The sequence below is a fragment of the Bactrocera neohumeralis genome, chromosome 4, assembly GCF_024586455.1.
Source record: "Bactrocera neohumeralis isolate Rockhampton chromosome 4, APGP_CSIRO_Bneo_wtdbg2-racon-allhic-juicebox.fasta_v2, whole genome shotgun sequence".
Taxonomy (NCBI): domain Eukaryota; kingdom Metazoa; phylum Arthropoda; class Insecta; order Diptera; family Tephritidae; genus Bactrocera; species Bactrocera neohumeralis.
Genome location: NC_065921.1, coordinates 8,227,743 through 8,241,505, shown reverse-complemented (window position 1 = coordinate 8,241,505; position 13,763 = coordinate 8,227,743). Strand labels below are relative to the sequence as shown.

At 38.4% G+C, this 13,763-nt stretch overlaps 1 protein-coding gene across 2 annotated transcripts in view; it reads left to right on the top strand.

Moving 5' to 3' along the window:
- LOC126756870 (protocadherin-like wing polarity protein stan) overlaps positions 1–13,763 on the top strand; it is a 133,607-nt gene that overhangs the window by 90,568 nt on the left and 29,276 nt on the right. For both annotated transcript variants that reach the window (XM_050470336.1, XM_050470337.1), the window contains exon 5: positions 11,723–13,688. In XM_050470336.1, coding sequence (XP_050326293.1) covers positions 11,903–13,688 — 1,786 coding nt within the window. In that variant the 5' untranslated portion in view covers positions 11,723–11,902. The remainder of the gene's footprint in view (positions 1–11,722; positions 13,689–13,763) is intronic.

Below are 13,763 nucleotides of genomic sequence, written 5' to 3'. Positions count from 1 at the left end.
TGTTGAAGCCAATAAAGTTTCAAAATTGTACCTAAAAGTAGCTTTTTACTAAAAACTCTATAATTTTCAGCAAATTTATGTTCCCACAAACACATACACACACATAAAAGCTAACATATATGTAGTAAGTAGGCGCTAACGGTTAGTTTATTTACCTTTCTTCACATATCAGCATCATACAATCTTTTGAAATTTATTTGCTTAACTATGCCAAGCACATAAGTGAAATTATCTGTTGATTACACGCTTGCCGGCAAATCATTAGCGCCCAAGAACGCTTGGCAGTAATTATAAGCTAAGCGCGCTTGCGCTGAGAAAGTGTTACGACGATCTAAGAGCAGCCGTGGCAGATAATCAAGGCCAAATAGATTACGGTTTTATACTCTTAATACCGTTAGCGCATACGCTATGTACTCGCACACACACATACATGTACTACTCGTACACACACATACACGTACTACTCGTAAACACACATACATGCGCACGAGTTCAGCATCTGGAGGTAGGTGTGTGTGGCAAATTTGCCTTGCGGCTTCTAATTCTACTTGCAACTTGGCGGTGCTCTACTCGCATTATCAACATTTTAATTGCTTTTGCAGAGGAAAGTGTTGAAAATTAGCGTTCAGGCTGTTGTGCTACTTTTCTGCAAATCTGTAATATATTTTATGAGATTTTAATGCGTGTCTTTAAAAGTGTCTATGGAAATCTGAGTCAACACTTGTACTTGTGTGGATTAATTTGCTTCTATCATATTGCTATGCTGCTAAAATTTTAGAGAATAATTTCTGCTATTAACGGAAGGTTCGGTCTTGCTGCCTAATATTTGTTTTTGTTATTTTTTTGCTACAGACCCCTCTTTACAAGACTGTTAATGACTACAACCACAAATATGAACCTGAATGGTTTTACTGAACTTTTCTCCGTTCCCGGCTGCCGAACAAAAAACTTAAAATATTCCCCAATTTCTACTGTTGAAATTATGGCCATCACTTGGAGTTTGCATACTTAATTTTATAGCCCAACATGCTTCTTCTTTGTATCTTACTGTTTCTAGAGCTTGTAATTTTAATATTTAATATATATTTTCATGTAAATATGTTTATGTACTTTAAATGTATCATATTGTAGTGTTTACTTCATTAATTTAATTATAAAGTAAATTTAACATATGGCAACCCTTATAAAAATATATCTAAAATAAATCTCTTTTAAGCCTATTTAGTGTGAGACCCACATTACTTTGTTATTTACTTTACTACTTTTATTGTAAAGTGAAATGTAAACAGGTGGCAACTCTTCTCAAGCTCATTCCCAACAGAAATCTTGCGTTAACCTGTTTAATTTGTTACCCATATATATTATTTTAATTATTTTATTACTTTAGCTCTAAAGACAATACAAATAGGTGGCAACTTTGAATATCAAATTAAACACATATACACACATATGTGTTTAATTTGATACCCATATTGCATTATTTTATTTTCTTTATTACTTCAATAGTCAAGTAAAATTTAAACAGGTGGCAACTCCTTAAAAAATTTCAATAGATCTCTTGCGTAAGCCTGTTTAATTTGATACCCATGTTGTGGTATTTTATTTTCTTTTTTACTATAATTGTGCAACAAAATTTACACAAGTGGCAACACTTCCCAAATATATTATCAACTTTTATATTTTATATAATGCTCACATTTTAATAAATATGAAATATATATAAAATTTTTGTAATTAATTTCATGGTAGTAAACTTTTCAAAAAGATGGCAACCCACCCCAAAAATTATTTTCAAATATATGCCTTCTTTGCAAATTATATACTCCCTTAAAAACATTCGAATCAATTTAGACTCCATTTAGCAGGTTTTCATACACTTTAGACAAAAAAAGTTCCAGCCATTCCAGCCGGCTATTTTTACTCGCAAAGGTATCCAATATGGATCCACTCAGACAAATCCAAACAAATAAGCACAGTACACAGGCTGTCGGCATTAAGAGGTATCTGTGCTTTCTGAACAATATCAAATGACGCTGCTGAAATGATAGCCAATATGATGCCCATTAACATCCACAGTAAAGAATACGAATACCCCAGAAGGGAAGACAGAGTCAAAAGCTTAACAATATGGCAACAACGGTGGCAGACTGACACCGGACAGGCATTCGTGGACAGATGACTTGGGGACCAAGATTTCCACCTAACCTAAATAGTAAGTGGACAAGGGTGCCTTAGAAGCTACCTGTACAGATTCCAGCACAACATTTTTAAGTACAGGGCAAATATTTAAAACTGCACTAGTTTCACGGTGGAAAATTTGACGACACTCAGTCCACTGAAAACTGGAAAGCTGTCAGCAAAGCTATTATTGAGCAGATTAGGCGACCGTGCCATAAGGAGTACTTACAAAAGTTGATTAAAAGCTAACATCAGATAGTTCTGAAATTCCCAAATATTAGTGGGACACTTTACAGCTCCAGCCTGTAGGGTTTTAAATGGGATCAGATTATCTATTTATTCGAAGTCATTTTCAGTTTTCCTCAGTTTTTACTGTCGTAGTTTAACAGGTTCGTTAGTCTAGATGTTTTCTTGTCATTAGCTAAAGGCATTAGAAAACAGGTACCTTAGCATGACTAAATAAATATGGGCTACTTCCGTAGTCCCGTCAACCGACTTAAAGGCCAATTACTTTCAATTTGGCGCAGTAATTTATTTAAATGTTTTGTCAAAAGCTTTTCGGGCCAATCTCTCAACAGACCTTTACCCATTGGATTTTTGTTTAGAAATCCATTTCAATTTTTTATGTCAATATTACGAGCAGGCCACTTATTTCCCCAAAGAAGAATTCATTTAAACGAGCGCACATGAACTTCACATATGTCAAGGGAATAAAAGCAACAACGAAAACACAAAAACAATTTCTAAACTTTGAAAGTTTGACAAATAAAGTCGATGAAAGCAAAAACTAAGTTAGCAAACTAAGCAGACAAGCATGTCATGGCGCTGCTGGCCCAAACCTTTGAACTAATTTAATTTCGGTGTTTTGCTTTATTCACTTATTCCTTTTTAATTTGAATAAATGCAAAATGAGCTAAAAGCGAGCGTCTGTACAACAATAAAAAATAATGAAAAGTAAAGGAAGAGCAACTGCATGAAACTATAATTTGGTTTCGGTGACAAGCCGAAAATTTGTTAAAACTTTTAAAAACTCATAACCGTTATACATTAATGTGTTCGTGTACATGAAAGCACGTGGAAAGTTCGTTGCTGCAAAGCGGCTGAAAACACGCAGTTGTGAAAAACCAAAAGCAAAAAAAAAAAACAGAATAAAGTCAGAAAGAAATGACAAATTGCACGAGTAAAGCATTTAATGAGCGACATAAAGTTTTCGACCACAGAGTTGGTAGACTGCAGTCGGCAAGCCACCAGACAGTAAAGCCTGCTCGTATTTGCAAAAGTGGCAGAACTTGTTTGTGGAATTCTTTCACCACTGAAAAGATAGTGAGGTGCCTTGGAAAAACATAGCATTTACTTAACTAAATTTCACGACATCTTATTAAATTGTGAATTTTTCACAGGAGACTTCTTCGGTCCCGTCCGCCAATCTGGATTCTGGGTGCATATACTCATCAAAACCGATCGTTTACTGCAAGCTTTTCAAATCAACTGTAAAGAACTAGTCTGCGGAAGATCAACTTTTCGAATACTAAACTCAATATACACATGCTTTATAAGAGTTTTGTGTTGCAGACGAAAGGTTCTCATATGCTCAGAGGTCAATGTTTCAGCAGGAATGTCAATTTGTGTGTGTATGAATTTTCAGAATGTAGGGAACATTTTTACTCTTACTTATGGAGCTTAAGGGTGGGTGTTTTATTTTTCTATTCTATTAAATAGTAGATATTATAAATAGCTCTTTAATGACAGAAATATGCTCAGAGACTTGCCATTTACTATAACAAAAAATTCTCAAAAGAACCAAACTAAATTCACCAACACTTTTCTGAGAGGAAATTTCTTACTTTCGCAAAATCCGAAGAGAGTACTAGGAACCAATGTCTATCAACATCAATTTTGCTACCAGTTGAATTCTTTATATGACAATCCATGAATATGTCAGTTACAGACTAAACATTATTCTATTAGAACCCATCGAGGTGATCTTAAAGTAGAGATACTTGATTTGCTGGCTTCGGTTTCTACCGAGAGTTATGGAAAGTTTCAGTGGATAACGAGAGTCCTTTCCCTGCTAGTATTGAGGCAGAAAGATATAGCGAAAGTACTGAACTTTTAAGTGCATTTCTCTATTTTTTTCTTCGCGTTAAAACAGTACTCTTGTATACCAAAAGTGACTCTGATTGGTTCATTTAAACTTTGCGCGCAAACCGAATCTATAAATATATACTTCCCAGATTGGTACAACCTCTTTTATGTTCGTCTGAAATTTGATCTTCATATGACAATTGGTGTGCGTTTGACAGCTGTTTTTCCAAGACTCGAAATGTTTGACTGGCGTTTCTTACCACCGGAAAACCAAAAGTTGAGCGACGTGTTTGGTTGGAATTTCCAATGGAATCACGGCTACCAAGTCGTTGAAAATGTTGCAGATAGGTTTTTGGACGGACATAACTATTTGAGTGAGGCAAACAGCAAAGGTGGTGAATTGATTGAGAACTTTCTGCAGTCATATAGTCCCTCAATCACTGTTAATGACGATAAATTTGAAAAAAGTTAGAGAAACATTGCTTGAAAATCGTATTGTAGGTATCATAGAGATAACACAGGATCTCAAATTTCATATTTTCGTTAAAGTTTTGGTTAAAAGTTTGATTGAAGTTTTGTTTAAAGTTTTGGTTAAAATTTTGTTTAAAGCTTTGGGTATAAAGTGTGTCAATGCTAGATTCGCACAAAAGGGCCTGATATTTTTTTCAAAAACGACGAGTAGGGGTCGGAAGATAAATGCTTGATCATGAAACAGCGGACCCTACATTCATCAAAGGCAACATTATTGGTGACGAGATGTAAGTTTATGAATATGTCGTTTTAAAAACCCAGCGAACAACGCCTAAAATTGAGTTAAAACCGAAAAAAATTAAATTCGCTGAAGGCACTGAAGCCCAGCCCCGCCGAGAGTTATAACAAGTGTATTGAAAGTGTAAATAAGTGTGTGTATGTGTGCATGTTTGTATTGGTGTCCTTTTTAAAGCGACAATAATAAAAATAATTTTTTCAGTCCGGGTCAAATTTGATCATAGAGTAATTATTTTTTAAGGTTTATAACAAATGTATGGAAAGTGTAAATAAGTGTGAAGTACGTGAAAAAGTGTTTTTCTTTAGTCCAGGTCAAATTTGATCATAGATTAATTATTTTTTAAGGCTTATAACAAATGTATTGAAAGTGTAGATAAGTGTGAAATACGTGAAAAAGTGATTTTTTTTTAGTCCGGGTCAAATTTGATCATAGTGTAATTCTTTTTTATGAAGGTTCAAGATACATTTTTTTTAAAGCAATAAAGCTTAAATATCCCAGTTAGTTGGATTATACAAATTTTAGTTTTTAAAAAGGTTAATATTTTTGCTCATTAAAATTTTAAAGATCATTTAATGGAATCCCCTCTCTTTGAAACAAGTTATATGGAGACACAAGTACTAAATCGGCTACAGAACGTGGACGGACTTTTTTGTTTTACAATAAAAATACAGTCGAGGTTCTCGAAAATTTCTCTAATTTTCATTTTGAACTCAATTAAGATTTCAAACACAAACGACCGTGTGCTCATACAGGAAACATAATTTAAGAAAATATCTAAAAATGACGATAATATTTATTCCCACTATGGAATTCTTTGCCTTTTGATCAAAATTTTTTCGTTTAATTTAGTCAGTTTCTACGTTTCCCAAAAGCGCTATGGGAAAGGCAAGCATTCTCCCACATAAAATCAACATTAATTTATCGCACTTCAGAACACTTTATTTAAAATTTTAATGAAATTGTAAAATCAATGCATCAATTGTCAGCGACTCTTCACCCATTAACTTTTGCCATTTCACCAAATTGAATTACGTCACACACACTCACACACATGCACGCCCCCACAGACAGACGCGCTCGACAGCGCAAATGAACTCGCGCGCTCACTCACTTAATTGAACGATTGAACTGTTGCATGCCACATGGGCGGCATGATAAAGCAGCAAACGGCAAAATGTGCATTGGCAAGTTATGCAACAAACGTGTGCGCGTGTGTGTGTGTGCATTTGGCGCACATTGCGTGTTAATTACGTAGCATGAAATTGAAAAGCGCACAAATGGAAAAAATTAAATTAAAAAGCTCTATAAAACTATGTATTTAATTAAATTCCTTTTCAAATCGCGGCGAGCGCAAACACAGCAAGTTGATATATTGTATGCGTGTGGCATAAGTCGCGTGCAACAGCAAGCGACGCGCAACAAAAAAATGATGCAAAACGAGAAAGACAATAAAAGCGGAATTAACCATAATTCACCTGCAATGCACATATTTAGCGCAACGCTGTTGTTATTGATGCTATTCTGTTGCAATTCCTGTGTACGTTTGCTGCTTCTTCACACGGCGCGTTGTTGTTGTTTTTGTGCTTATAACATAATTTTTTCTTCAATTTGAAATTCGCTCGTTTTGTTCACAGCGGCAAAAGCGTTTTCATGGTTCGTTGAACGGAAAATATATGCGTTGCCGCGGACGGATGTGTGTGTGTGTGTTTGTAGCCGAAGGTGTTTAAAGTGGGCTGAAAGGTGTGCAAAATGGGCCGGAGGGCGGTGGCAAGCAGCAAACACTATGCATCGGTGCGGTAAATGAGTGGGTTCCTTGTTTGAGGCGGGAAAATATTGCTCATGCAACATGCGACATGCCACTTGCAGGCTTATAAGCACATATGCTTACTGCATTTTAAACTTGGTAAAGTCTCAGCGGGCCGCAATGCGGCGCACATATGGTCTGATGATTGCCGAAGGGAACTAATAAATTACTGAAAAGCGGCAAACTTATGTGGTGTCATGCGGCGCAGTATGTGGCAGGCATTGAGGCATACGTAAAAACAAGCAAGGTTGCAAAAATGTGGTTACTTTTCAAATATCTATCATTTTTGGAATTGAGTTCCAATAAAAATTAGGCACTCGTCACCCAGATCTCATAAGTTTAACAGAAATCGCTTTCTGTTCTCAGTATTGCGATGAAAACTAACAATACCGTTAACTATACTTTTTGTTTAACTCGACTCAGAAAAGTGACCATATCTACCAGGTTGTTAGGCGAGAAATCTCTTGCATATTGGCCCCCGATTGATATGGAGGAACCTCCAAAGTCCAGCATTGGTCTTACACAATAAATCTTAAGACCTAGACAGAGTAAAATTGTATAATTTACGAGTTCTTAGACAAATTAGGATGCCTGGCCCGACCGTGTATTGCAGAAAACTGTAAGGCTTATGAGCTTGCTGGAGCCAATACTTCAGCCTACTACCTGCAGAATGGAAACGGGTAGGAGGTTCGTTGGCTGATGGCGGTTCACTATGGCTGGCTGGGTCTCAGACCAGCTGGGTAAGCGGAGAAAAAACCATAAGAGGTTTAGTAAACTTTTCACTCTTAGCAAAGTCCAAATTTCGATGATTTTAGGATCTCTAACTGGACATTCGACTGGACTCCGACCAGAAGTCATGTACTAAAATTACAAACTTTATGGGATACCAGTTTTGGAAGTTTCTTGGAAGAGGTAGAGTTAGAACCATCTTAACACTTTCTCCTCAAATGTCTCGCTTATGCCAAATCAAGGCTAAAAGTATTTGGATCTGATACTTTTAGACATCCTGGTGAAATATAGGAAATACAAACAAATCACCAAAGCAGATTTGTGATTGGTTCAGGACGCTTTGCCGATAGATGATATTCAACTACACGAGGATTCAGGAGGCTTAACAGAAGTCTGTTCATAGCAAGCTTTGTGAGATCTCCCAACATGTGAATGCATCAACCACCTAACCTGACCTAACCTAGCAAATATGGACGGTCTACTGCGGGTAAGGTCGCCAGACAAACCAGAGCAAAGATGACTTTTAGTTATCTCTTGAAAGCGAATGATCGTACCATGGTTTTCTGTGTGTTATTTATCAAGGTTTGAGGACAATATTCTTCACGCAAATCTCCTGAAAGCAAATCCTCGTACAATTGTGTTCTCAACATAATAATGGGCTGTGTTCTTCTTGTCGATACTTGAAACCAAAATTCTTCAAGCAAAAAGTCGCTCGTTTGTAATTTTCCGCAATAAACTCAGCCAGCACACTCTTCCTTTGGCTTCAGACTCGAAAAAGCCCGTACTCAGAACATATATTTCGATGACATAGAGCTCCTATAAGGATACTTAAATCGCCTCCAAAAATCAAGAAAATTTTAGTTCTGCATTCTCCTACAATATCTCGAACTTACGAACACCCATACGTATGCATGCCCTCATAATATTACTTTCCTCTAATATATTACGTATATACTCCATGTAATGTAGTAGCATACCACACTCAATCCGTGTGTGTTGCAACATATGCATGCCGCCAACTTAAGTGGTGTCAAACTTTATAAAAACATTCTCATATGAACTTGTTTGCGCGCGATACTTAAGCTTACGCGTCGCGCTTGCCAGTCGCTGTTGTTGTAATTATGTTGCGGTTTGCCGCGACAACAACTTGGCTGTTTGTTGTTTTTCCGCGGTATTCCCTTATTTTCTTGTTACCTTGATTTATGGCACATTACATTAATCGTCGCTGTCGTTTGCCAAAAACTCATTTTCCCCCGTCTCTGCCTCATTTCTGACTGCTTCGCGTGTATTTGTGTTGGCAGCGTTGCACTTTGACTCACTCGAATTGTCTTCTACCTGTTTGCTTGCGCCGAATTTAGCGTTACCTTCACTCACTTATCAGCTCCTACTTACCAAGTATGCTTCCTAGAATTTAATTGAATTTCCTAAATTTTCAAACTTTTGACAGGCGAATTTACGGCAATTACACCTTGAGTATATACATACATACTTATCTTAAACACTAATACGTTGAGGTTTGTGTTATTAGAATATATTGACATAAGATGAAATTAAAATGGATTATCATTATTATAGCTCTGATTCGGACAAAAAACGTTGAAAGATTTATGGAAATTCTTTATCTTGTGACCCTCTAACAAAGACAATGATGGAGACAACTGTTGACATTTTTTTATCATACTCATGTCCGTCTGTCTGCATATAAGACAACTACTCTCTCAGTTCTTGAGAGATCGATCTAAAAAGCTGTTCTCTTGTATCCCCAAGAAGCTGTCCATTTGGTTTAGATGTCATACAAACTGATGAACCTTGACTTGATTTCCAAATTGATGAAAGATGAAAATATTATATGGATTCTTTTAAATTCGTGTCTTTGCATTTTGTCCACTTAATCGTATCTTCAGAAAGACAACTTGAGTATTTCTACTTTATTTGCGTAGACACCGCTTATCCGGCTATAGCGGAGTTTACAACAACGCGCCAGTCGTTCTCTTGTTTCGCTGTTTGGCGCCAAATAGAGATTCCAAGTTTAACCAAATCCAACGAAGTGGAGGTCTTCCTCTTCGTCTACTTCTCCCGGCGGGTACTGCGTCGAATACTCTCAGAGTCGAAGTGTTTTCATCCAATCGGACGATCATTATTCCATCAACAGCGGTATTCGCTGTTGCCAATGCGCAAAGGACCATAAATCTTCCGCGGAAACTTTCTCTCGAAAACTCGTAACGCCGACTCATCTGATGATGTCATCGACAATGCCTCTGCGCCATATAGCAGGACGGGAATGATGAGGGACTTGTAAGATTTGGTCTTAGTTTGTCGAGAAAGGACTTTACTTCTCAATTGCCTAATCAGTCCGAAGTAGCACCTGTTGGCAGGAGATATTCAGCGTTGGATTTCGAGGCTGACGTCATTGTATTAACACCAATACCAACAGCTGGTTCCAAGATAGATGAAATTATCTACGACTTCGAAATTATGACTATCAACAGTGCTTCAGTATCTCCCTTGTTCATTACCAGACCAATTTGCTTCACTTCTTTGTCAATAGATTACCAACGATAAATCCATTGTCAACAATTAATCCAATTTCTCACACACTTGTCATAAGTTTCGGCTGAAATAGCGTTAAAGTTCTTCGAATGTCTTTTAACGGATTCATAGCGTTTTTTGAAGCAGATTTTTCACCTTTGTAAACACAAAAAAGTCACAAGGAGCCAAATCTGACAAATACGAGCTGAGGGATGATGACCTTGTATCGAGTTTGGCAAACAACTCAGTCAGAATCATACCTGATTGTGACGGCTCATTATCCTGGTGAAAAATCTATGAATTCGCTACCCGCAAGCCAGGTCTTTTACGACGAATTGCTTAACGGAGACAAATCAAAACGGACAAATAGTATTCCTGATTGACAGTTTGAGCCTGTAAAATAAATGCAGAGTGACGAGCTTCAAAGCGATCAAAAAATGTTAGATTTTCGTTCAAATTTGACGTCAGTTCTTTGGTTTCATGTTATTTTTGGGGCGCCAAACGCTAGATTGCTGGATAGTTTCGACATCATATTCATAAAACTACGTCTCGTCGCCTTTTATAATGCGATGAATTTAGGGTTCTCAGCTACATTCTCAAGAACGACAATCTCTAGCCAGCGTCGCTATTATAAAGGTTCAGGTATTTTGGTATAAGCCTATCATTCACACACTCCATAACCGAAACGTTAACCAAAACTTTTAAAGTTGATTCATAATAGATGAGGAGATCCTCTGCTATCTCACTGATGTCTACATGACATTTTACTGACATAACACTGTTTCTTTAACTTTTTCGCTAAAGGCAAGTTTTTTAAGGCTTCACAATCTTCACTGAAAGCTTTGTGCCACTCAAATAACTACTTGTGTTCAAGATTAAGTAGACTCTCCAATAGGCTGTTGGAAGATTTTTAAGGATTCCATAATCGTGATTGAATTGAATATTCGATTAAGCGCATTGTTACGTTGTGTTCTATTGGTAAAATCGTCAGACAAAGCTTACAAAAATATATATCGTCAACTAGAATGCAAAACAACTTCTCATAAAAAACGAAAATCGCTATCAGATATAATAACCAATATATAACCATTTTATAACCACAACTAAAGTTAGGTTTCAGTGTATAATAACCAATATATAACCGCTTTATAACCAAAACTCAAATTTTGTTTCAATATGAGTGGTTTCTATTATAATGTTCATATAAAATTTATATAAAAGTTATGTTACGTTATTTTGCATTTTAGATGATGAAATGCAGTTCCACTTTGCATATAAATACGAAAGCCATGCTCTATTTGAAATGCAAGTCTGGATAAATAGTTCTGCATAAACTCAAACGACTGCTGCATAATTGGACATAGTAAACAACAACAACATTTGCTTAGAACATGCTTAAATTAATAATTCGTATGCAAGTGGCTGCCTTGCGCTTTGTTGTTTTTGTAATCTCATCCTACTCCAGCGGTGGGCAGCATGTCCTTAGGATAAGCCATAATGTGTTATATTAAATACGTAAATTAGTATAATTGCTAACACACACACACACACACTGGCCAACTTTCAGCCAATTAAGTAAATATGTAACGAATCCAGCTGATTTGCTTATTTTGCTCTGCTCATTTCAGATGCCACTAACAACAATACACAGCACACGGCGAGTGCGTATTTAATAAACGCTGTGTAACGGTTCGGTGCGGTTGATTGTTGAAACGCGAACCACAGGCACACACCCACAATTGGGTGTTTTGCATACGCCAACGGCGTGTAAACATTTAAAACAAACACAAACACACAAGTAACGGAAAATGTTAGTTGTAACAGCGAGCCAGCAGAAGAGTTGGCCCAGCAGTTGTATAGGTAGCGATGATAGTTGTTCTTGTAATGAAGTTGTGAAGGCTAGCGAAGCAGAGGACAACAACTATGGCAGCAGTTGTTGTTGTACGCAAGAGTGTTGCTGTAAGGTGAGTAGTAGTGGGTGTGAGAGCAGTAGGGTCGGTGGTGCGCACAGCAAAAGTCACGTGCCACGCGCCATCGCTGCTTCCTGGCTACACACATATCTGCTGCTCTTCCTGCTCGCCACCACACAGCTGTTGCACGCGGCGCACGGCTATTTGATAATCGTGCACGAGGACGTGCCGGCTGGTACGGTGGTCTTCAACGCGTCGGTCTACAAACTCGGCTCGGAGCGGCATTACAAAATTAACGCACACAAATCGGCGCATTTCGTACATCACCTGGTGGCCGTCAACCACAAAGATGGCCAGATACAATTACGCAAGCAATTGAAATGCGATGGCATCTATTATCCGAATCTGTTCACCTTCTATGTGGACTCGACGTCGAATCGGTTGCGCAGCATTGACTACTACAGCCTGCCGGTGCGTATATTTGTGACGGGACGTGATTGCAACGAGGATCGACGCATAGAGGAGGAGATGCATAGCCGACACTATGAGGAGGAGGAGACGGGCTATTCGAAGCGACGCAGACGTTATATCGACACCATTGCACAACCCGATCTACGCTACTTCGGCGCTTACTTGGCGCATACCAGTAACAGCGTCGAGTTGACGCCGAGCAGCACGGATGTGGATGTGCTCAATCATAATAACAGTCGGCGCGAGTTCCGCGATGGTGACTTGATATTCGGCGATAATTTCGATAATGAGATGCGTCATCGTATACTTAGCCGTAAGCGACGCGCGAAGGAACCGTTACAGCTGGAGCCGTCGCTGCATCGACGCATCTCGGATGCGAAGCAGTGGATCTCGGAAACTTATGCCTCCTATGCCATACACACAACGGATAAATGGAATCAAATCTGCTTGCGGCGTTCGCAGTTTATTAACAATCTCAACGCTTTTCTGCCGAAATCGATTTGTCAGTATTGCAAGGTGAACTTTTTGGATGTGAATGATGAACGTTTTGCGATCGAACATCAGAATCACGATTTGGTGGCCAGCCGTGATGTCTGCATACGCGAATCTATATGGAAGGTTAGCATCACCTTCAATATACGTTGCAATCGTAATGAGATCGTAGATTCGGATCATCGTCTGAAGATCGTCTATCACTATCAGGAGTTTAATGACACCGACATCGCGAAACGCGTGCGTCGTGAGCTGCGTAATCAGTCGCCGTACTTCGAACAGGCGCTCTATGTAGCTTCTGTGTTGGAGGAACAGCCGGCCGGTTCAGCTGTGACAACAGTGCGTGCACGCGATCCCGAAGACTCGCCAGTAGTATATTCAATGGTTTCGTTGTTGGACTCGCGTTCGCAGTCGCTCTTCAAAGTGGATTCGCGCACCGGTGTGGTCACAACGTCGGCGAGTTTGGATCGTGAGCTTATGGATGTGCACTATTTTCGTGTAGTTGCTACAGACGATAGTTTTCCGCCGCGTTCGGGCACCACAACGTTGCAAGTGAATGTACTGGATTGTAATGATCATAGTCCCACCTTCGAAGCTGAGCAATTCGAGGCCAGTATACGTGAAGGCGCCACAGTAGGGTCGACGGTGATCACTTTACGCGCCACAGATCAGGATATAGGCAAAAATGCAGAGATCGAATATGGCATTGAGAGTGTAACTGGTGAGTCAAAGAAAGTTTTTGTGCACTTGGGTTTAAACTCCATATTAACCTAACTGTATTTTTATATTCATATTT